The sequence below is a fragment of the Nanorana parkeri genome, unplaced genomic scaffold, assembly GCF_000935625.1.
Source record: "Nanorana parkeri isolate BGI_ZX_2015 unplaced genomic scaffold, ASM93562v1 scaffold578, whole genome shotgun sequence".
NCBI classification, from domain to species: Eukaryota; Metazoa; Chordata; class Amphibia; order Anura; family Dicroglossidae; genus Nanorana; species Nanorana parkeri.
Genome location: NW_017306846.1, coordinates 256,687 through 281,358, shown reverse-complemented (window position 1 = coordinate 281,358; position 24,672 = coordinate 256,687). Strand labels below are relative to the sequence as shown.

The window sequence follows — 24,672 nt, the reverse complement described above, 5'->3', positions numbered from 1 at the left end:
ATTCTATAGTTCTTATATTTCCATATATGCAACATCCCATTTATGAATTACATAGATGACAAACAATGTAAAATGCTTTGGTTTAAATCAAACTTGTCCCAGATATAAGTGACAGTTGCAGCACAAAATGATGGTTAACACCTTCCCATCTGCAAACTGTATATAAATGTTTCCAAGCACAATGCCCCATGCTGGGATACATTTACAACATTCACCCTTTGAGAGTCAGTAGCAAATAATTTGCACAGCTGGTGACTCCTATTCCCAGAGGTCACTGACAATTAGGAACCAATCACAGCGGTTTCTGATCATGTGATCTGCTGATAATCATGTGATCTTAAGAAGGCTGAAGGCTTTAATGAGACAATAAAAGCCTTCAGCATGCAAATGTAGGCCTTTTTACAAGGGCACCCTCTGTTCTGTCTCAGCAGGGCATCCTAAACTGATCCCCTGCTGAGACAGATCAGAACAGGGGCAGGTGTCATATATGTGACTTCCTTGTCTGTACCGATTTTTCCTTCATCTTGTGATGGAGGAAAAACGGACCTATGCAATGCCTATGGGTGGTTGGATGTAAACAAACATGTGTCCGCCTAGACCTGCCCACATCTGGTCAGATTTGCAAAAGCGGGCCTGTACATAAACTTCTTGCATTTCAGTCAGATGAACCCGACCTGGATGTAAGCAGATAGAAACAAATGGCCATCCGCTTATACTTAGTGGCCCCTAGGGATACATTTCAGTCCTTTTTCGATCTGTCCAATCACGGGTCAAAAAATGGACAGACAGGAATGCCCACATGAAAGGGACTAAACACTGTCACCGTCAGGCTACAGTACCATCTGCAGTGCCATATTTAATACTGCAATAGTCCAGAATTAAAATTCATATTTTTTTTAATGTTTATGCATTTGAAAGCCTGTAGTAAAAAACAAAACAAAAACAAACAAAAAAACATGGTGTGGAATAAAACAGTACCCCATATAAAAGTCTTATATGTCCTTAAAAATATCTAAAAATGATGTGGGCATTTAAATTAGTTGAAGAGTTACTGTCAAGTTAACCGATGCAGCTCAATTTAGCCTGAGTTTTCAGGAATCAATGACCTCAGGTCATAAAAGGGTTAAATATTTAGCATTTCTGCCTTGCTGCACCGAGGTATTGGGTTCACCAATTGTATAAAATATGCATATTCTCCCTTTGTGTAAGGCCTCATTCACATGAGAAAAGGCCGGCACGTACAGCTCCGTGCGCACCATATCAGGCAGCTCCCAGGAAGGACAGGTGCTGCGTGTGATTAGTATGCAGCCCGTGTCCTTCTCTATGGGATTATGCGGCCACACGCAGCCCTATGCTCACCCCAAGTGCAGGTCCGTACGGGTGCGGGTGTCCCGGCTTGGACGCAGACAGGATCCATCCTGTCAGCGTACGAGTATGGACACCCACACGGAGGTGCAGAGCGGTGAGCGTTGGGCGTACTCCCATAGAGAAGGACAATCACACGCAGCACCTGTCCTTCACGGGAGCTGCCCGATACGGTGCGCATGCAGCACGGAGCTGTACATGCCGGCTGTTTCTCGTGTGAATGAGGCCTAAATGTGTTCTCCGCTAGGGCTCCGTTTTCCTCCCAAATTGTCTGCATGTCTACATAATGGTGGGACACTGGATTGCGAAGCACTGCAGAAAAAAGGGAAAAAAGACAGAATGAAAAAGAGAACCAAAAACTAAGAAACACAGTTTGGTTTGAGCGTAGTGCTATGACATCACCCAGGGGTCATCCATGGAACTGCAGATTATCTCACAATAATATTCTGCAATGATCACATCGGTTTGATTTCATACCTGCTTTGCTGCAGTCAACAGTGAAGCTGCTTTTCTGCCCTAGATAAGCCTTTGCCAGGCCGGCTCCTTTCGATGAGACTTTGCTGGCATCAGATGTAAACCTGGGCAGTGCGCTATAGATGGTCTCTGTGGAGGCGCGAGTCACAGACTGCACGATTATAGATGAAGTCTCATTGATGCTGCCAGCACTAACAAGCCTCTGACCTGTAGAGATTACACATAAGAGAGTAAAGTATACAGTATGGAAGACGGGAATATTCAGGACATCAGACACTGGATTACACTGATGATCTATGTCATCTCCATACCACATATATACCACGTTAGTGCTTCTGTGTTACAGTACAAAGGTCATAATGAGCTTTACTTATGAAAGAGTCTCAAGGAAGAACTGCGTGCATTCCCCTTTGCTTAGATTCTACAAACCCGGCAGGTAGAATCTGATTGGCTGCTATTGATATCAAAGCAGTTTTTCCTTCATCCACTTTCAGCCATGTAAGTTTCAGGTTAGGTTGGTTTTTGTTGTAGAAATAAGTCACTTTGCCCTTATGTAGTTACTGTTAATAGATTACGCCAGGGTTGGACAAATCCCAGGAGCCAGGTTGCCAATGCTACTTAAAAAATACAGCTGGCGCAAAACGTTTGAGGTTTTCTGTAGTGGTTCTCAAGGGAGCAGGATTCTAAAATAAAATCCGACTGGCTCCTGAATTCCATATTCATTGTCCACTCAGGCATTACAGAACACATTATGACATTGGTTATTAGGACTGGGAACACACAGATTGCTAGCATTACCTTCCTGGACTGAAAGTTTTGGCATCTGCTTCCCTTCCAGCACAAAAGGGGCTAAACGACCTGAACAACAGACGTTCATAAATGACAACTACAGTATTCTCACCATTTTTGGGGGTATGATGCATTAGGTTGTAGGAAACATTTAGAACTTCACTAAATATTTTTCTTAAAGTAGAGAACATGGCTAAAACCACAGATCCATGTTCACAAAGCGTTTACAAAACTACTGGAACAGCATTACAGATTTGGTTAAATTTTAATCTCAACACTAGCTGGACAGGCACCCCTGCCAACCAGCACAGTGAGGACAAAGAACTTACTTTTATCCAATGCAGTTATAAAATAAAATGGTCATTACAATAGTCCTTCATCATACAGACTAGGACCTAATGGGAGCATTACAGCAAAGCTGAGAGTTTTAGTCTGCCCTGTCCTCCTAACAACAAGCTTCCAGTGTTAGACTGATAGCACTGAGCAATAGCTGGCTGGCTCACAGTGCTGTCCTTTTCCCTTCTACAGTACAACGGACTATTATTCCCAATTACAATGCACACCCACATACATATGAAGAAGTCCCAAATACTTCACAATCACCACTTGACAGTCACCTGTTACTTTGGCTTTGAATGGGCTTCCCAGGATGTGGTTTGGACCTCCGTATTTGACTCCAATCATGTAGTTTCCTGGGGCCATTGGAGTATATAGGACTTTGTAGCCTTCTGAACACTCCTTACATTCCATGGTCACTTTTGATGGTCCTTCAATGGTGACAGAGAGGGCCCCCGGCCCTGCCTTACTTGTATTGATGGTGAATTCTGACTGTTTACCTGTCAGGGAAAAGTGGTCAGAAAAAAATTACTACAATAACTGTCCACGTTGGAACAGGTTACCAAGTCCGGATTTATGTAAAGGACAATGGGCTACAGTTATTGAAGTGTTTAAACTTTCTTGGTTGATTCTGTTTCACAGCAACCAGATTTAAACTTTGATAAATTAACTTCCATTCTCCCATAACCTGACTGGATTTGATGCTTTGAAATGATACTGAGTGAAGCTATTATTGTCTGACACGGAAGGTGACAGAGCAGTAGGTCTTATTGATTCATATTAGCCCGTCAATACAAGAATCAGAAAGATCTGACTGTATTCTTGTACAAACAGGAAACACGAGCAGGTTGTAGGAATTTTAGATGTTGACTCCTGTAGAAGATCTTATAGCATTAGCTGCCATTGTTTTTTTATATTTTGTGGACACAAAAAAAGCTTGTGGATACCTGACCAACTCACCAATATGAGCTTGTTGGACATCCCACTCCAAAACCATGGAGATTTATATGGGGTTTCTCACCCGCCTTTGCAGCTATAACAATCTCCACTGTTCTGGGCAGGCTTTCAACAAGATTTTAGAGGGTGCCTTCAGGAATGTGTGGCCATTCAGCCAAAAGAGCATCTACAGTTATGAGGTCAGCCACTATAAACCTGGCCCGCAATAGGTGTTCTTGTTTGTTCCAAAGGTGTCTGTTTAGGGCTTCAAGTTCCTCCACAACAAACATGTCAAACTATGTATTTATGGACCTGGTTTAGTGCACAGGGGCAATGTTATGCTGGACTAGAAAAGGGCCTTCCCCAAACGGTTGCCACAAGGCTGGGACACAATTTTGTCAAAATTATCTTTGTATACATTAACAGTACCAGTCACTGGAAATACCTGAATTCTATCATTTGAAAAGGTGTCCACATACGGACGTGATGAACTGTTAAATTACAGAGAATGTCTTATCGCTAGTAACAGAAAACCTATGGGGTCCTGAACTTTAATCTGAGCTTGAAGAACTCTTTTGCAGTGTTAGTGCCCTCCAATGGCCTCATGTATTTCATTTAGCTCAGAGAGTTTAGTTGTTAAACCAAATTCATCTTACATGCACATATACTCTTTTGTTAGCCAGGCAATCACCTGTTTGAATAAAGAGCCATCTTTATTGTATCCTTGGTTAAAACTAGCAAAACACTTCTGGGCTTGTATGTTTCAATGTGTACAAGCCCTTATTTAAAGCAATGCAACCTAAGCTAGTTTTCGATGTGTAAACACTTGCCCAAAATGCTTAAGCACATACATGTGTGGTTGATTTAACCATAGATGCAATTAAAAGGCACTTTTATTTAAGGAGAAATACTCGGGTCTTTTGTGCTTTCTAGGTATGACTATGGACTCAAAAAACCTTGAGTGACAACCCACCTTACAGCATTGGTTAGAAAACTCCCTTTTGTCCCTCCGTTTTTTTAATTCCTTTTGTCAGGGGCCTGAGTTGGTGGCTAAGCTCCACCAAATGCTATACTGTTGTCCAGTGACAGTACCTTTACTGCTCATCGAGGCCTTCTCCTTAAACCGTGGAATGGTAGCTTACATTTTTTTTTTAAACACAGTTCCTCTGATCGACTACAAATTACTTAAAGAGTTAGTTCACCTTTGTATTAAAATTCACTCTGCAATAAGGGGCGCCCAGTACTTCAAAAAGCATTGTTCAGAGAAGAAAAAGAATGAGCTTACTTTAAATTATATTGCTGTAAGATAAGTGTGACTTCCTTAAAGTCTGGCCAGTCACCTTCCGCTGAGAGAGTGTCGCTGTGTCATACGCAGAATCTGGGAGGTAAGAATTATTAGGTTTGGCATCAGCATCCAGGGCATCCCTCCAGTATCTCTCCCTCTGATATGTCCTCTGTCCTCTGACAAGTACTGGGGCCCCTTTATTTCATAGTTCATTTTAATACAAAGGTGAACTAACCCTTTAAGATTGGCTGCCTGAAAAGCATTCCCTGTTGGCAGCCAATGTTGAGTTGAGAAGCACTTTTCTACACTGAGCTAATGTCCTTTGAGGTTCCCTTCCTCTGGGCTTCCTCAAGCTGCTGCACATATGCAGCTGCCAGGAAGCTACATAGGTCCAGCATGGGGCTGTAGAAAGAGAGATGTCGTCATACTGTGAAATGCCATATTAAAGTTTACACTGAAAATCCAGTGTTGTCCATAACAACCAGATCAAAGCAGTAACTGAAATGCATTGCAAAAATAAATCTGTTCCTATTTTAAAAACAGAGTTACTGCTAGTCTGTGACAGGATAAGGAATCCACTATCAAGCTGCCCACATAATGCAGATGTTCCATCCATGGCACAGTTTCTTCCACGGTAAACAGCAGCTAAAATTAGCATCCTCTAATACCGTCCCTTTGTACACATTCATCATGTTTATGTTCAATGGAATTAATGAATAAGAACATCTGCTGTAAAACAAGACTGTACACAACGATGAATATGCTGCGGGCTTATCTGACATACACAGGCTGACAGTAGGAGGACTTGCCGTCATTTCCGAACCATCAAACTGTCAGTATATCTATCCGCACTCACAAACTTCTGCTGCCTGCACACAGCTGATATGCATGATGTGCCATTAATGTCACAGGGCAGTGGAATATGGAGAGGGAAGGAGAAAATGCAGTTACACTATCCGTACAGCAGAAGTCACCAAAGACCTCACAATCTGTCCTGCAATGCTTGCTCAAACCCCCTGGTCATGTTCAAGAAAACCTAAGCAGACAAATAGGTAGGCTGCCATTGCAATCTTTTTCTTGTCAAAATACTACCTGCCTCACTGTCAAGATATTGCATCGTCTTAAAGAAGAACTCCAGGCATGTACAAAATTAACCCCTGCAGTGGGTGCAGCCCCACACTGCAAGGGTTAAGTGCTCAATTTGGTCTAGGGTCGAAAATAAAAAAAAGATGTACTCAACTGATCCTCGGGGGACCGGCCTGGCAGCCAGGTGGGACCACAAATCAGGTGAGTACTTTTTTTTTTGTACACAATGCTTGGCAAAAGCACCAAGCACGAGTACACACAGAGGGAGTGGTGCTTGTAAGGCTTATTGAATTTAATCTTCAGGTCCAAGAGGGGCAAATTCACTGGCTGCTCTAAGCCAATGCAGGTAGAATTTGGATAGCCTTTTAAATGGCCATCTACACAAGCCCTAAAAGTGCTAAATCAGCTGTAGATACAGAAAGTGAGAACCCAGTAGAGTCAACATGCATGTGCACATGCTTTGGAACCATCAAATTAAGGGTGCCTTATTATGTAATCATCAAGTCTAACAGTTGAGCGTTTCCACACCACTATAAATCAATGCAGCTGTTTGTCATAGCTGTGGGCAAGTAATGTGGAAGGAGGGGGCAGGCCAAAGTCCTCAACCATCAGAGCTGGTGGAGAGTTTCATAATAGACTGCCTCAGGATTAATGGCTAATGCAAACCACAAAATATACATTAAACATGCACCTCTAGGTTTACAGTTAATTCTGCTCTTTTGGCTTCCCAGGAGAGGAACAAATATGTAAACTGTGCACATAGTGTCAAATATGCTTGACATGCTGTGTAGAAAAGCCACAAAAAATACACAGAAATGGTTGTGTATTTTTTGTGGCTTTTCCACATTTTATTTATTTTTTATGATAATGAGGTTATTATTTATTTTGGCCTACAAGAAATAAGAATTTTTCCATCTTAGCCGAAATGAAACGTTAGCCTACCTGTAACACCTCTCTCCAATCCGGCTCCATACGCTGTCACAAGTGCAGGGTCACCTTCCTGTCCAGGTTCTCCAACTCGCACTTTGAAGGGGCTTCCGGGGACATGGCTACCATTGAACTTCACATCAATTGTGTGAATACCATTCTCACGTGGAATAAAACGCACGGCGTATTTGTCTGAGAAAACAATAAAATATCTAAACTTAATAAAGTGTGCATACTATGCACTCAACATACAATACTCATGTACTTCTGTATAGTCTATTAATAAATATATCCAGGGGTCCAGGTCATTAAAGTTGCATCCTCTGCTTTCTGCTCATCCTTTTATTCCAATGAATGTCTACGAAGAAGGGGCTGTCTAATTGAAAGCAACATACTTGATGGAGTCTGTATGATCTCCCACAATGTTCCTCATAGGCGGAAATCATGCAACCATTTGTGTATGTTAAGGGGAATCAGTTCAGATTTCTTTTTAATTATTTGCCATGAAAGAGGCAGTTTTTTTTTTTAAACAAAAAAAAGAATGATTTGGTAATGCTGACCTATAACCTATTAGCTTATGTGAGGTGGAAATTTTAGTGATAGGTCCAGTAATAGTTGACATACATCCTGAAAACTGCATTCTCACACCTACCATCTCTCTACGGATTTACTCCTAAAATTAAAACTATCTGTATTAGGCATGGGCACACATCAAAAGGCAAGTAACAGTATGTGCATACATATCTGTTAGAGTACAGAGTTATGCATGAGCACCTATGGCAGCATCTGAAAGGAAGTATCAGACAAAAGAAAACCAGAAGGAAAGAAAACAGCTGACAAATAGTGCTAGAATTTAAAGTGGGCCTGAACTGAAAATGGAAGGTTTACTATCTCATAGGTAACAGCAATGTTAACCGTCCCTAAAGTGGCCATACAAGGATCAATCTATTGGCCATTTCCTGTTGCTTCAGACAAAATTCAATCTCTTGGTGGCCCTTCCAGAACCACCTGGCTGAACACAATTCGATTTTTCAATCATCTTTTGTCAAAGATGCTGGGTGGAAAATTGATTGACAAATATATAGCACACTTTGACTGTACTGACATTCCCCAGCAGTCTTGTATGAAATAAATAACATCTCCTGCATTCTGCACTCTTTGGCCTCACCTGGTTCCAGCTCCGACACATGGCACTCTTCTACTGCTCCAGAGGGACTGTGCACCTTGGCATCGATTCTGCCCTTAGCCCCATTCAGTCTGATAGCAAATGATACTGGTTGGTTGACTTTGAGCCCAGACTCCTGACAATCACAACCACAGACATTAGAGGCATAAAAAAAGAGAAGACATCCACGACAATATTTTCTTCAAGGGAAAAATAACTTCATTAAGGTTTGAACAGCAATTATCTTAAACATTAAACAGTATACTGAATTCTAGGGATGCACCCATATCGGTATTTGGTCTCGAGTACCGATATTTTTTTTTCGGTACACGCTGATACCAAGTAACGATACCGGAGCCGTGTGCCTCGATTATCAGGAAGGCGGGAGGCATGTCATGACGTACTGCCTGGATTCCTGATTGGTTAGGAAGCCAGGCAGCCTAAAACAAGTGAAGCCTGCTTCCTAGCCAATCAGGAAGCCGGGAGATGGGTCATAACCCACCGCCCGGCTCCCTGATTGGAAAGGAAGTCGGCTCGATGCTCCCTCTGCCCTCTCCTGGGAGTTCTGGTATTGGAGGCAAGTATCGGAGCATTTGGGTGAGTAGGAGTACTCGCCCAAATACTCGGTATCGGCACTGATACAAGTATTGGTGCCGGTGCATGGCTACCGAATTCTTATTTTGCTTTAAAGGAGAACTATGGGGTCAGGGCTTTTCCCCATAGTTCTCCTTAGGGTAACGGGAGGACACAAACTAGCGTCCTCCCGTCACCCTAGGCTCAGTATACCGCGAGCTACAGCTCGCGGTATACTGAGACGCCGCAGCGGATCCCGACATCGCTGTCGAGATCCGCCCAGCTGCGTGAGTGACAGCTGGCTCTGCCTATCTAGAGGCTGGCTCTGCCTATCTCTACCCGCCCCCTCCCCCGTCCGTTTCGCCAGTCAGCGCTGGCGGATCGGAGCGGTGAGAGGGGAATCCAGCCCCTCCCCGGTCACGGCAGAGAGCCGTGACAGGATCGAGAGGTGAGCGAACCCGGTATGTGTTCGCTCACCTCCCGATCTACTGAGCCGACCTGTGACAGTCTCATTGTCACAGGTCGGCTAGAACTATGAGGTGAGTGAAAAGCACTCGCCTCATAGTTCTCCTTTAAATAAATTGTGGAAGGGTTAGACCCTCTATTAGATTTTTATGGCTGCATGTGTCTCCACTAGACGATTCACCCTATATTTGTTCTGGTGACCATTGTTCCTGGGGCAAAAAGTGACTGGAAATCCAAAATGTTAGAGTTGTCACTAAAGCAAGGCGTGAGGATAAATCCTCCAATTGAGACACCGGTTCCTATTACAACTGTCTAAAATTAGGATTCCAAATGTCTAAATGTTACTCAGATCTCTTTCTACACCCCACACATTTCTATCTCCTGTCTGCAATGCTGTGAGTCACATCTGCCCACTGATCTGAATACAGAACCTGACGGGAAGCAGAAAGACGCAGCACAGCAATTTGTAATGAATGAATAGGAGCAATGAGGAAGACAGGCAAGCAATATTTAAGTGCTGCCTAACTCCACCAAAGACACTGGGTTGATTTACAAAAGGAGCACAGGCTGTGTACTTTGCAAAGTAAATGTTCACTTAGTTTAGTAAATTGGGTGAAGCTGTGCCGACTTCCACTATTCAACCATGTGAAGTAAAAATTATGTTTCTATAATTTTCCTTACGCATTTAGGTATTCAAGGTGAAAAACAGCTTAAGGCTCATTCAAATTAGTCCAGCTGCGGATTACCGTCGTGAGAATCTGTATCCAGGGGCGGTCATCGGTCTTTAACCGCAGGTAATTGCTCCAAGTATAAATGCACCCGAGCGCGGCTTCAGCTGTCTAGAAGTGGCCTGTGATTCCAGCCACAGGAATCTGCAGATTCTTGTCCTCAAGAATTCACAGCCGGACCTTAACACCTAACTTTATTCACCAACCCAAGTGAATGGCAATGTGAACATGCTCTTACTGTACTTCAGCAATTTGTCCACAGGGTTTTTTTCTAAAGTGCAGTCAGGGTCAACTTACACTTCCAATGCACATCCAAGTATTATGCTGGAAGGCCAGTTCTGCGTATGTCTGTCTATGTACATGGTGTGTGTTTTTAAATTCTGCAATCTGGCTGCAGCTTCTGGCAAATGCATCTGACATAGGAATTAAAGCCAAACTCTGGGGAAAATTATGTGTGTGTATAAATTATGATTAAAAAGCTGCATGTTATGCCTGGAGGGCCGCTGCAAAGTATAATAAATGCCCTACACAAAACCTACCCACAAAATGCTTTGTATTTTTCCTAAACATTACAAAGCATTCTGTGAATGGAGGAGGGGTGATTATATATCCCCACACCCTCCAATCAGAAAAAACCTTGCATTCTTTGAATGAAATACATGGCATTTTGTGAATGGGCAAGTAGTGAGGAGGGACAGGTGATGGGACCGGAGCACTTCCCTGCTCGAGTCACATCCCTCACTCTCCAGAAGCCTAGTGTTATGTGTAGGCACTAGCAGGCTGCAAGGATATATTTTTAAACTGTGCAGGGGCCCTCCACACATAACAAGCAGCTCTTTAATGATACTTTACACACCCAGTGCATTGTGTAAATGATCATTATTTTCCAGAATTTGGCCTTAATTTTAACACAGCACATTAAGGTCATGGTGGGGTAGTACAAAAGCATCCGAAAAGCCCACCACTTAAGCACTGTGAGATACAACAATGCCTACTTATAGAAAAATGTATTTACACATCTTCATTCCAGCACAAACCCCAAAAACAAGGAGCTCAGTCTCTGCTTATAGGTAAGTGCATGGTGTCATGCCAATTACCCATTTTTGCCCCTTTTAACTATCTGTACATCTAGAACTGCTGGTGTATAGCACAGATATAGCCATGATTTAAAGAGCCAAGAATGCCAATTTTCTTACAGCTATTTCAGGCTTCTTTGTCCTCATCACTGCAAGATATGGCTTTACTGGCTCTCTAGTGTAGGGCTTGTGAGCCCAGGTGAACAGTACAACCATTAAAGTGACACTTGACTCAGGATCTAAATCTTAAAAAAGGCATTCAAGTACCTTAACTTTTAACAATACTGGAACGTATTTGTGTATCACGTGGATCAAATCATCTCTGAATTGGTACCGACACTGTCCTTCCTTCTGGAGGGTGGCTACTTTTAAACAACATGGTCACTGTGTGTGTTGTAAAGTAGCCACTGCTACAAGCTCACTTCCGTCATGGACTACAATCTCAAACATGAGATTGTGGTCCATGACGGGAGTGAGCTTGTAGCAGTGGCTACTTTACAACACACACAGGGACCATGGGGAACAAATGTAGCCCCCTCCAGAAGGAAGGAAAGTGTCAGCACCAATTCAGAGAGGATTTGAGCATCTACAGCCGAGTGATACACAAATAAGATACATTTTTGTTAATAGTTAAGGTACTTGAATGTATTTTTAAGATTTACCTCCTGAGTTTAGTGTCACTTTAAGCTTGTGGTGAGGCAGTACAAAAGGAACCAAAAAAACACCTCTATAAAGTATTGTACATAATTCTAATTGTACCTGCACTCCCATTTATATCAGTTGAAAGAGAACTGTAAAAGCACAATAGACATAATATAAACATCTCTATATGTTGCGGTTACCATATATCCCAGCTAAATGCCAAAGAGGGCTCAGCATTGTATCATTATGTAAAGATACAATACAGTGCACTTATTAAAAGCATTATGAGTTGTCTCCCTCTTTAGCAAATAACTGTACTTTGGAGGAAAATAAGCTGTCAAAGGTCTTTAAATGAAACACAAGAAAAACACCAAAATGCAACTGTGACCAATTAATGACCTTGTTAAACAATCCTTAATAAATGTAAGCATAAAAAAACACATCTGAAATGTCCACAGAAGTTCTAAGTGACAATGTCGCCTACTGGGGAGATCATCGATGTTATTACATAGCTGTGTGTTATTGCAGGAATGCTTCTGACATCTCATATACAATATGGAAGCTTTAGCTCAGACACCAACTGCCTGGCTGATTAGGGTTTTGCCTTACCTGTATTGTCAAATCTCTTACAGATCATAACAACCAAGGCTTGGCCATAGGGGTGCATCCATATACCTGAAAATCCTTGAACATAGAGTTCAAGAACATTATTTTGGGAAGAGACTACTAAATAATAAGGAATCCCAGGAGTTCAAAGATTTCCTGGCATATATGTTTCACAAGATGATAAAAAGGGCCATTCAGTGAGTTCGAAAACATGTTTTCTTAAATGTTTACGGTCAATCTTTATAGAATTTTAGTTAAAATAAGCCTAAAAGGAACATTATATATTATTCTACTTATCCAGCAAAAAACATGAAACCCCACACACCAGTTTGGATTGTATGGGGAAAGCCTAGAAGCTCTGCCAAATTGTTACGGTCTGCATTTCCACTGGGGAAAGTCAACTTCCGGTCCTTTTTTAAAGTAGTTACCAAGACAGGAATTTTGGAAGAGATTCCTAAAAGACGAAGAAAGCAAAAAACAACCCTGACCGAGGTTATAATCATTCCCCACTTTTCCAAAACAAAAAAAATACTTAGGATTGAGTTTAAAGGAGAACTATGAGGTCAGTGTTTTTCCCCATAGTTCTCCTCAGGGTTACGGGAGGACATAAACTAGCATCCTTCCGTGACCCAAAGCTCAGTATACCGCGAGCTGTCCACCACAGCTGGGATGGATCCCGACATTACTGTCGAGATCAACCCAGCTGTGTGGTCGACAGCTGGCTCTGCCTATCCAGAGGCCGAGCCAGCTGTACCCACCCCCTCCCCCGTTCGTTCCTCCAGTCAACACTGGAGGAGCGGGGAGGGGGGGAATCCCCGCAGGGAGCCGTGACAGTGACAGGACCGAGAAGTGAGCGGGCGACGGTATGTGTTCACTCACTTCCCGATCTACTGAGCCGACGTGTGACAGTTTCATTGTCACACTTCGGCTCGAACTATGAGGTTGAGTGAAAATCACCCACCTGATAGTTCTCCTTTAAGTAACAGTGCTTCTCTGTAAGTGTTTGGCAAAGAGTAAACTGGTTTCCTGTCTGAAGTGAAGCTTATCTCGGTTTGATATATTAGTAAACAAGGATTTAATGGGTCACTGGTTGGCAGACAGAAGGGATGTTTCCTTGTGCCTCACCTGAAGACTAGAGACAGTAAGCCTTCGAGCGTCATCAGATGGAGCGATGATGGGAACCAGGAACGGACTTTGAGGGATGTGTTCATCGTTGAACTTAATGACCACTTCATAGTCACCTGGAATAAGAAAGAAAGAAAAATAGTTACAGAGCCAAATAAGCATAAGTAATGGAATGCGTCAACATCTGCAGACATGCTTTGCCCTATAAACCTTTTTTATTTTCCATTTTTGATAGTGGTGAGGGATTAGAACCTTTTTTTATTTAACCTCAGTATTTATTGCTGTCTGTGTCCTGTTGCAGAGATTTAACCTCTCTATTTGTCCTAATGAATATTGCCATTGGGACTGAAAGTTGATGAAAAATCTAAAATTTGAAGTTGTTACCAGAACAGGAATAGGAGGGGAAATCTTCCAATGAGGACACTTGTTATAATGACAACCACCTAATAGGTGATTTCCCTCTACTTTGAAGTGGATTCTAACTTCCTGGTGTCAACAGGACAGAATGTGAAGGAAAAACTACATAATCATATATAGATAGAATTAAAAAAACCTGCAGGGGGTTTAACCATTGCCTACTTCTTGAAAGAAAAAAAAGAACCACTGGTGTCCAAATGGCTGGAAAATGTCTGCTGGTGAAAACAACTGTTTCTAAGGTCCGAAAGGTTATCTTTTCGACACAAGCTGTACTTATAATGGTCTTGATCCTCTCTTAGTGTCATATTTGGGGTGGGATCACACCGTTTATGGCTAGACACACACAGCACAAAAAATCTTGATAGTCACAGCACAATGCAGCATATCAACAGGAGGTGAAACAATTGAACCCTGAATCTCACCTTCTAGTGAGCAATGAGAAAGCAGAATTCATTTACAGTTCTCAGCGGAGGGTTCAAAAAGCTGAAGATTGCAGTTTACAGTCCCATTTTAAAAACCTTAAAAATTTCCATTCCTAAAATAGCATTTAAAAACATTGTATATGACAATATTTAGCCAATACACACCAGGTTCTTGTACAACATAGGACACGCCAGAGGATCCATCTTTACGGTCTTCAAATAAAATCTCTGCTTTGCTGGGCCCCTCCACTGCAATGGACAGACCGCCAGCTCCAGCTTCCCGAGTCCATATACTGAATTCAGCTGGAGAAGAGGAAAAAAATAGCAACATGCTGTGTTACATCCAATATTTCCAATTAACCTGTTTGCGGAACTTCTGAGAAAGAAACTTTACAAAATAAATAAATAAAACAGGAAGAAACATAAGAGGTGTTTTTCTACGCAAGATCACCTTCGTGTTCTACTCTGCAATAGAAAAATGACAGTTGGAATCTGATTGGTTACAATTGGAACCACAAGGCTTGCTAGGGCTGCCACCTTTTCTTCAAGCGAATACCGAACACTCCAGCGACACATGGTCATTTTTGAGAATGAGTCGTGGCTTGTTCATATGTAAAAAGTGCCGCCAATTCATATGTAAATATCACAGTAGAGACTATTTTCAGTGGGGGGCCAGTAGCCCCTATATTAATTTTGGTTGCCCCTGTCTGCCTGACATCTTGTGTCCGGGTTTCTGCTGCCATGAAACCCGAACACAGCATTCAAAACCCGGACTGTCCGGGTGAATCCTGGACAGGTGGCAACCCTAGGGCTAGATGTAGTTATACCATGCCTAAATCAGGCAACAATCATCTGGTGGCGTTTTAATGTTATGGCTTTCTTTTTGGTACATCCTATTTTTTTTTTTCTTTATGGGTACATTACTCACCTGGAATACCAGTTTCCCCTCTCTCCAGGCCTGGACCTCCAGCTTTCACCTTCTCAGCCCCACCTTCTCCCAGGGGCCCCACAGTGAACTGGAATGGGCTGCCTGGTACATGCTCCCCTCTGTATTTTACACTGACTGTGTGCACACCCATCTCTTGGGGAACAAAGCGCACACAAGACGTATTCTGGCCCAGGTCCACTATTTCGGCCTCGGTCGTCTGTCCCGATGGGCTGGTGACTTCAGCTGTTATTTCTCTCCTGTCAATTTCTAGAAAGACAAAACAAAAATGGTCAAACTAAGTGCAGCTAGAAGCCAATTAGAATGTGACAGTCACAATGGCTTAGCAATCAATGCACAGGCAAAAAGCCCCAGAAGAAAACACTGCAATACCATACAAACAGCAATAATCTGTTCAGCTAGCATGTTTCATGCTTGGATGGCCAGCGCTAGGAATGATAGCCGTCACTAGATCCAATCAGAATAGGTCCTGTTCTGTCTCCCTGTCATTTCCGTAAAGGGATTGTATTTCACAAATGACAGAAAACCCAAGACATTGATAAGAGTTAACATGATAGCCAGAGAAATGCCTTTCTTTCTCTATCAAAGCTAAACTACATTAATGAATTTAAAGGGGAATGTAGAGTCATTTAAATTTTTTTTTTTAGATACACAGTTCAAGTTTAAAAGGGGTCAGCTTGGTGTAAGTAATAATATCAAAGTATCAAAAATATCAAATAATGGTTTCGTTGTACAAAGGCAAAGCAATGCTTTCTCATTACTTCCTGGTTACTACTGGTGTTAAAATGAATCTTCGCAAAGAATCACAAGTTTTAGTTATGCATTACAAACCTTGATGTGGATCTAGTGAAAGTTATTTTAACTAGCGCATGTTCATCAAAGTAGACCTAGACTCAGGCAAAAGTATCCTACAAACAGGTCAAGACAAGTCAATAGTGAATGATATAGCACTACCACAAAACTCTATTGTCTAGGCCCACTTTTTCATGCATTTCATATTGCTGTGGTGCTGTAACGTGGTTGCCATATTTGTGTAGACTCTTTGACATGACAGTTTATATTTGTATAGACACAAGCAGTCTCTATGCAGCTTTTCTTGTTCCTAGACCTGCCCCCTCGTTACACTATCAATATAATCCAGTAACCATGGGCAGGCAAGAACAGAATATACCGTTGATAATGTTAAAACCTGACAGGCACCTGTGAGCTAGAAGAACAGAGGGCACCAACGCATTTATACATGTGTGGGATTGTGCTGCTGCTTCTAATTAAGAATTACTGATAAAAGTAAATTTTTCATGATTTGTCATATTTAATGGTGCCAATAAATCCCTGACAGTCAAACTTGATAGAGCTTCTTCTGTATATCTACACTGCCTGTGACTTAGGTCCAAGTAGGAGCTATGTCTTCTACTACTCCATTCTAAAATAGAATGTTGGTATCTCGACAGTGAGGTGCACTGAGGGCTGTTGGGAGATCGAAAGGGCGTGCAACAGCCCTGAAATGGAGCTAAATCAAGGCTTGCCGGCAGTTTGGTCTGGGTTAGGGGCCCCAGAAGTGTACAAACACAGTTTTACCACGGTTCTTAATCATGGTTCTAATGTACACACAGACACATACTAGGCACAAGGATATGGAATGTTGCAACATGCAGCATATATAAACTGTCAAAGAGAACAGCACGGGACCTTTTTGACTTGAGGGACAAACAGTTCACTGGAAGGGGTTTGAGTTCCTATTGCCGACACACAGAGTAAGCCACCAAATCTCCTATACCTTTCTACCCTTCCATGCTTTTCACTCAAGAAATGGAAACTTCTTAGCTAAGAACTAGAACTAGACTTAATCCCTGACCAGTCATCTCTAATTCCAACTCTATTTGCCAAGTCCCATTTTCTTGGATTTGTCCAGCTATGTCAGGACAAAATGGACATTAACTTTATGTCTGTAAGATTTCTATGTAAACATTGTTTATACAAAAGCTATTAAATCAGACTATAAATTGTGCTGATTAAGTGTGACTATACAGCAATTACTCTATACGTTAACATTTCAGCCAAATTAACATTTACGGCAGATGAGATCTATCACAAACACATTAAACAGAGAAATCTCAGCAGGCTGCTGTATAATATAAGGATGACAGGTTGGATAAAATGCATAAACCATAAACACACAGGCTGTCTTCTAAAAAGAACAAAGAAAAGCTTTTACAAAACTATCTGAAAAGTTTCAGTATAAGAACTGCAGATATTCCTCTTGCGCGTAGGGAAGGGTACTTTTATGCACAAAGCGGACTTTCTGTTAAGTAGAGTACATAATATTGGACAGCAACTGGAGTTATAAGGGCATATAGTAAGATTCTTTATGGGCTTAAAGCGGACCTTTACCCATATCTTTAAAATAACAACAAACACACCTCTAGAAATGTTTAGTAAGGACAATCTACAAACACATACTTCTAGATAATTGCTGGCTGTCTACTCTCTGCACACCTTTGTTCTCTTTTCTTCCCCAGTCTTTGGACAGTGGCCATGCTCACTAAGGGCAGATTACTAGCTCTCCTTTTACTTCCTGGATTTCTGGCATATGTGACTAGGACATGTGACCATGCACATCATCTCAGGGGAGGAAAATGCCTTTCCTTGAGATCTTGTAAGATTAGATGAGATTTCCCAGCAATGCTCTGCTGATGACAAGGCAATCCCAGTGTGCATTGCTTTGGCAACTGTTGTCATTTTGCCCTTTCAAAGCATGAACTGAATGCTCCGCAAGTGCAAGTATTTCAAAATTACAGCATTTTACATCTCACATGTCTATGTTATTATTAATAAAACACACACATATTTTTATAGAAACAGCACTAAACCCAGATGACAGACAATTACCTTTTCTCCATGTCAACACCCATCTATTGCGTATTAACCAGGACGTTGCCATCAGTAGACAGGCAAATATTTCTACACATTTTAATGCCTGAAAGTATTGATTCTTAGATCAGTAGAGTGGGTATTATCAGACAATGTACTGAGTGATATTACTGTTCTAGCTGAAAGGAAGGACCTGTGTTGATGGTTTTTGGCCTTGTGTCAAAATGAGCAAATGCCCAATGTTTCCAGATGCATTTGCCTTGTACATTATATTCACAGTTCATGGACAGTTGCAATTGATGACCTTCTGACCTGCATTTGAGCTCTTTCTAAGCTGAATAATCCTGCATTTGCATACCTATTGATTTGTATGGGAAGAAGAGTAAGTTCTGATGCAAACACAAGTAATTGACACAGGCCTTTAGGCATATCGAAAGCATTACTGCTGGATCATGCATCAAGCCCCTTGTGTTTTAGTGTCCCACTCAGGCAATCTTTTACTGCAAAAACAATAACAAGACCCTAAGACTGTATGCAAGCGGATGTGCAAGGTGGAGCAAACCACAGCAACCAATATGTTTTAAGTTTACTGGAGCTGAACTGTTCATGCAAGATCCACAAGCACATGCTTTGTTTTCTAACACACCCTCGGTCCCTATTGCCCTGGTTGTATTTCTTAGCAGGTTTGGATGTGATGTTTGGAGAGTCTGCTTCATTCCAGAAGATGGTGTAATATGCTGAGTTTGAGAAAGAGCCTCTCGAGATAAGGCCAGTTGAAACCAAGTAACTGAGTATAACACAAAGAAAACATACAAATATATACAACAACGTACACATGGAATAGAGTCAGATATTAATACAAGCCATGTAGCAGAAACATTGTTTAATATTCTACATCAATCGGCTGATTTTGTATTGCTCAGGGACATCCAACAAATACAAGAACCCCCAAAAGAGTTCCTGTTTACATCCCATAAGAAACTATTACAATGTCTTGTTGTTTGCTTCTCCAGTTGAGATGTTGGGCAGCTTGGTGTCACTAGATCACATGTTCCTCTGTATAATCCCATGCATGGTTAAAAGGAATTCTTAAAACCTTATCTAGGTATCATCTGCTTATGCTTTTTATTTAAACATGAGTGCCTATAAGTTTCCTCCTGCCTACATATTCAGCATGATATGAGATATTGTGTTTATACATTAAACTTACATAATATAAGAGTTTAATTGTGAAAATGATCTCACCTGGTATTTTTAAATTCAGCTCACAGATGCCCCCTACAGTGGCCACAGAAGGTGCTTTCTTTCTCCTTGTAATGCTCTCTTTCACTCTTCCTTCTCCAGTTACTTTGGCAGTAAACGGACTTCCTGTATACACATTTAATAACATTTGGTAAGAAGCCTGAGAAACATTTACTAATACCCCAAATTGTGTATGTAGAAATTTCTGAGGCTGGCCTCACCTGGGACATGCTCATCTGCAAACTTGATGGATACAATATAAACACCTGGCTCTGTTGGGCAGTAAGAGACTTGGCAGGTGCCATCATCCAAGTCTTCAGTTTGAATGTCAACTTTACTTGGTCCTTCAACTGCAAGTGAAAGCCCTCCATAGCCTGAAAAAAGAGAACATGGAGGTAATGATTTATGGAGCTTGGTATGGAATACTAACTTGGAAATACCATTAGCACACTTACCGGCTTCTCTGGTGTCTACCACAAAATCTGACAACTCAAATGTACGTCCCTCAGTTAATCCAGGTCCATATACTTTCACCTTGCTAGCATCGCCTATTTCAGACTGATAGACCATGATGGAGATAGGGCTGTTAGGCACATGACGTCCATTCTTCTTTATGCTGACCAAGTGTGAACCAACCTCGCGTGGAATGAAAGAGATGCCTGGAAAATATTACAATTTGTTTCATGTTTTTTTTTTACATTTGAAGGCATTGTACACTAAAGCTAGTGTCCCAATTTTGCAGGAAAAATATTTTTTGGCTTCATGTAGGTTGTGGGACCTACAGACATGTAGGTAGATGGAAGAACCTTCCACACACCTGACAACGTTCCCGGTCTATGCAACAGTGGTGCTCGCAGTGATGACCACGGATGGCGCCGTGCAGATACAAGGCAGAAGACAAGGATAACCAGCACTCAGTAATAGCATTCAATATGTCCATTTAATTGGACAGATCGTCACAATAACAAATGCCAACGTTTCGGGGCCACACAGGGTCCCTTCCTCAGGGCGAAAAAGATGTGACCACATCTTCAGACCACATTAATGAACTGAGGGCTGCAGAGATCTTAAAGTGTTAGTCCACGCAAAAGAGATATTTTTCTCATCAAGTAAATTGAGAAGAACAATGTAAATTTTCTAAATTTTGTGTTACAAAAAACAGAAACAACCTAAACTAGGCAAAATAGAGTGGATTACAGGACCAGGAGAGTTAAAATGCAATCTGCATTTAAAAGGTTACAGATATATCATATGGGAATTGCGGATCAAGTCAGTAACAATACCCGAGATGGTCAGAATATTTAAATAAGAGTAACACAGTACATTCAATAAAGGATTACAATTTTGAGAGTATATGAAACTTAGTCCTTATTATGTAATCAAACACACTTAGCAGTAATAACAAGTAATAAATAGAAGGAGGTCATCCATCTACTCTAAGGGCCAGTTCACACCATTGCAGTGTGAATTAAGCACAAGAAAGACCATTGGAAAGCATTGTGATGTATTTTGACTGCAGCAGTCAAATAAATGGACTGCATCACAACTGCATATGGTGTGAACTGGCCCTAAGGCTTATAATAAGCATCTGTGCATGACTAATGCAGGAGGTGCAAGAGTAGGTTTGTTAAACAAGCCACTCCATGTTTTCTCCTATTTTGGAGCACTGCCTCGGCGGGTTGGACTTTCTAAATGTCAAATAGAATTTACCTTGCCCATCCAAAGCAAAAGTGATATTTTAGTGATATGTGGATTCTGGGGGGGACTTGGTCAGCCCAACTTCTTAAATGTCTTGAATACTCCAAAAACATCCCTCGTCATAGTCCCTATGTCTGTCCATATCCATCTAGGAGTTCTGGGTATTCTCCCCACCTTTGTGTTCCAGCTCATCTTGTTACATTTTCCATAACAAAATGAAAACAAATGGGAACCCCTTATAGTGGCCACAGCAAGTATGCATACCCAGAAACTGGGGTGGGTCAAGAAAGGTAAGAAATTATCTGAGGAGGCAACACTCCAGGAGCTATAAAAAGTCAAATTCTAGTTTTGAGTGAAATGACCCTTTCAACTTCTTAGTGTCCTAGGTTTGTGAACTTAATCTATTTCCCGAATGCAAGAGTGACAGCCGTTTTGTGGCCTTGGCATTAACCTGGGGATCAGGTTGAGGTGTGTAAAGGGCATTGAAGGGCCCTTTGCAGAACTAATGTTCTGCAGCTTTAAAGGAGAACTATGAGGTGAGTGCTTTTCACTCACCTCATAGTTCTAGCTGACCTGTGACAATGAGACTGTCGCAGGACGGCTCAGTAGATCGGGAGGTGAGCGAACACATACCGGCGTTCGCTTACCTCTCGATCCTGTCACGGCTCTCTGCCGTGACAGGGGAGGGGCTGGATTCCCCCCTCCGATCCGCCAGTGCTGACTGGCGGAACGGACGGGGGAGGGGGCGGGTACAGCTGGCTCGGCCTCTGGATAGGCAGAGCCAGCTGTCAGTCACGCAGCTGGGCGGATCCCGGCACAATTGTCTGCATCCGCTTCAGCTGCTGCGTCTCAGTATACCGCGAGCTACAGCTCGCGGTATACTGAGCCTAGGGTGACGGGAGGACGCTAGTTTGTGTCCTCCCGTTACCCTAAGAGAACTATGGGGAAAAGGCTTAACCCCATAGTTCTCCTTTAAAAGGCTTGTATTGACATTTGTTATAATCAATATTGACATACTCCCTCTATTATCTATGCGATCTATATGATGCGTCAGGCCCATAAAAGTTTCTGATGTTCTGAAGATAGCACAGCAAGAGGCATCAGCAGGTATTACTTTGGAACCAGCACTCTGAACAGTGGATTGCAAATTGAGTTATATGGAGGTGAGGGCAATTAAAGCAGTATAGGGTACAGCCAGAAACAGAACCAGTAAAATCAGAGACTTTTGCTGGTTCACTGATTCTGGCTATACCTTATACAGCAAACTATGAACTTTTGGTGATTTGCGAGAGCTTTGAATCTATATTATTACCCATTATGTTTAAAAGGAACACTAAACTCAGGAGTTACAACTAAAAAATGCATCCAAGTGCACTATTATAAAAAATGTATCTTATTTGTGCATCACTCGGCTGTAGACCGTCAAATCATCTCTGAATTCATGCTGACACTGTCCTTACTTCTGGAGGGTTGCTACTTTTGTTTTCCATGGTCCCTGTGTGTGTTGTAAAATAGCCACTACTCCAAACTTGCTCACGTGATGGACTACAAGCTCAGTACATATTAGTAAACTAAACATGAGATTGTAGTCCATCATGGAAGCGAGCTTAGAGAGGTGGCTACTTTACAACACACACAGGGACCATGGAGAACAAAAGTAGCCACCCTCCAGAAGGAAGGACATGACATTTTGGATAGAGTAGAGAAGGGTTAAAGCCTGTCAGTTTATTTTTTACTGTATGTGTCCTGTTGGGGAGATTTACATAACTTCCTGTCCCTGACACACCACAGGGTGAAAATTCCCTTTTTAGACCACTGTCACTGCAACAGGTGTTCCCAATAGAAGATATGCCCTCAGCTTTTGCTTTTGTGTTGTGCCAACTATATTGTTTTGGATTTTCCTTCACTTCTGTGACAATGGACACCAAGACAAATAAAAACCGGACAGGTCATCTAAGCCTTCCCTACTCTGTATTGATTGTATATACATACTTTAAGAAGCCACATATACAAATTTCCGTTCAGCTTTACGAGCCCAGAACTAGAATCAGAGTACAGGCAGTTTCCAGGAGAGGCTTCTCACACAGATATTCTACCAAATAAACAAACTCCCCTTAAACAGGTCGTAATAATTCACTGTTATGGCATAAGGCTCTGTGCTTACCAATGTGGTTATTTGGAAGTCTTTTCAGGATACATGGCTCATCGTGACCAGATGGGGCTTTTATACTGGCCGTCAGCAGGCTTAGATCAGTCTCATTGATATCCAACAAGAAATCAGCAGTGGAGCCCAGTTTGACTTGAGAACGTCTCCTGCTGTCATCTACAAAGGAACAGATGACATCACTAAATAAGTACATCAGCCAAACATACATTGTTCACATTCAGCTGTAGCGCCATGTAAATCAGATGCACAAGTTTATTAATCAGCATCGCATGCTCTCAGCTTCTGCAGGCCAAACACAGGTTCTGGGATTAATGGACAAGCAGACGGATCCTCTTACAGGTCTCTGGAAATTATTTCATCTATTCAAGATGGTTTAGCTTTGAGGTTCTACATATTTGAATGTTTAATATAATTATGTAGGTAAGCTGTGTGTATGATGCAGATGAATCTTTATTAAAGTACACAAAGCCTGAAGAAGATCCTGGCATTGTCACAAAAACTCCAGAACCAGATAGAGAGGCCTGATGTCCAGCAAGCTTGGAGCCACTTCCAGCCAGAATATCAAACAAACAAGAGAAACAGACACCTGAATGTGTGTTGAAAAGCTATACAATTCCCTAGTCTCATACAGCGTGTTTTACCTCTAAGGTGGTAACGGACTATTGCTGACGGCAGGAGACCAGCAAAGTTAAGTAGCATAAATACAAGACTTCATATATGATATATATTTTAAAACAATGACTTACCCCTGGTCAGCTTAGTTTCAAGAAAAAGGTCCCTACTTACCTTCTCCACACTCCAATGCTGTGCTCACTTCCTTTTCAGTCTTCCAACACCGGTCTTTTTCCGGGTTGATTGACATCTAACTGGACCATCAAGGCAACCATACCAAACAGTACAGCATGGTCTGTGACCTCCCTCGAGGTGCTATGCATTTAAGCAATACAGCTTGGGCAAGGACCTGGCCCACCTCATGATTGGCCAAAGAAGGATCAGCAGCACGCTAATGGCCACTACTCCATACTCCTTTTATTAGAGCTTTCTCTTACCTTTGATACAGTTGACCACCTGCTCTTCGTCAAAAACACCTTCACTCCTTGGCCCCAAGACTCAGCTCTTTCCTGCCTTTCCTCCTACCTAAGTGCTCCTTCAGTGTCACCTACAACTCTCCCTCCTCCTCTCCCTCTTTCCATGAGAATCCTCCAAGATTCTGTTATTGGACCCCTTCGACCATCCATCTGTACCTCCTCATTTGGTCAGGGGATTGCCTCTCTCAGCTTCCAATATCTCTAGGCTGACAACTTCCAAATCTATCTCTACTCTCCCCCCCC

General features: G+C 42.0%; 1 protein-coding gene across 5 annotated transcripts in view; it reads right to left on the bottom strand.

The window, feature by feature from the left end:
* FLNB (filamin B) overlaps nucleotides 1–24,672 on the bottom strand; it is a 198,609-nt gene that overhangs the window by 1,290 nt on the left and 172,647 nt on the right. For 4 of the 5 annotated variants that reach the window (XM_018562459.1, XM_018562460.1, XM_018562461.1 and 1 more), the window contains 11 exons: nucleotides 23,339–23,497; nucleotides 19,932–20,135; nucleotides 19,698–19,850; nucleotides 19,480–19,602; nucleotides 15,346–15,612; nucleotides 14,583–14,720; nucleotides 13,579–13,694; nucleotides 8,367–8,499; nucleotides 7,214–7,390; nucleotides 3,246–3,464; nucleotides 1,843–2,046 (listed from right to left, as the gene is read on the bottom strand). In XM_018562459.1, the coding sequence (XP_018417961.1) occupies nucleotides 1,843–2,046; nucleotides 3,246–3,464; nucleotides 7,214–7,390; nucleotides 8,367–8,499; nucleotides 13,579–13,694; nucleotides 14,583–14,720; nucleotides 15,346–15,612; nucleotides 19,480–19,602; nucleotides 19,698–19,850; nucleotides 19,932–20,135; nucleotides 23,339–23,497 (1,893 nt within the window). Of the gene's footprint in view, nucleotides 1–1,842; nucleotides 2,047–3,245; nucleotides 3,465–7,213; nucleotides 7,391–8,366; nucleotides 8,500–13,578; nucleotides 13,695–14,582; nucleotides 14,721–15,345; nucleotides 15,613–19,479; nucleotides 19,603–19,697; nucleotides 19,851–19,931; nucleotides 20,136–23,338; nucleotides 23,498–24,585; nucleotides 24,589–24,672 lie in introns of all 5 variants that reach the window. The other variant, XM_018562463.1, reaches the window with a different exon arrangement.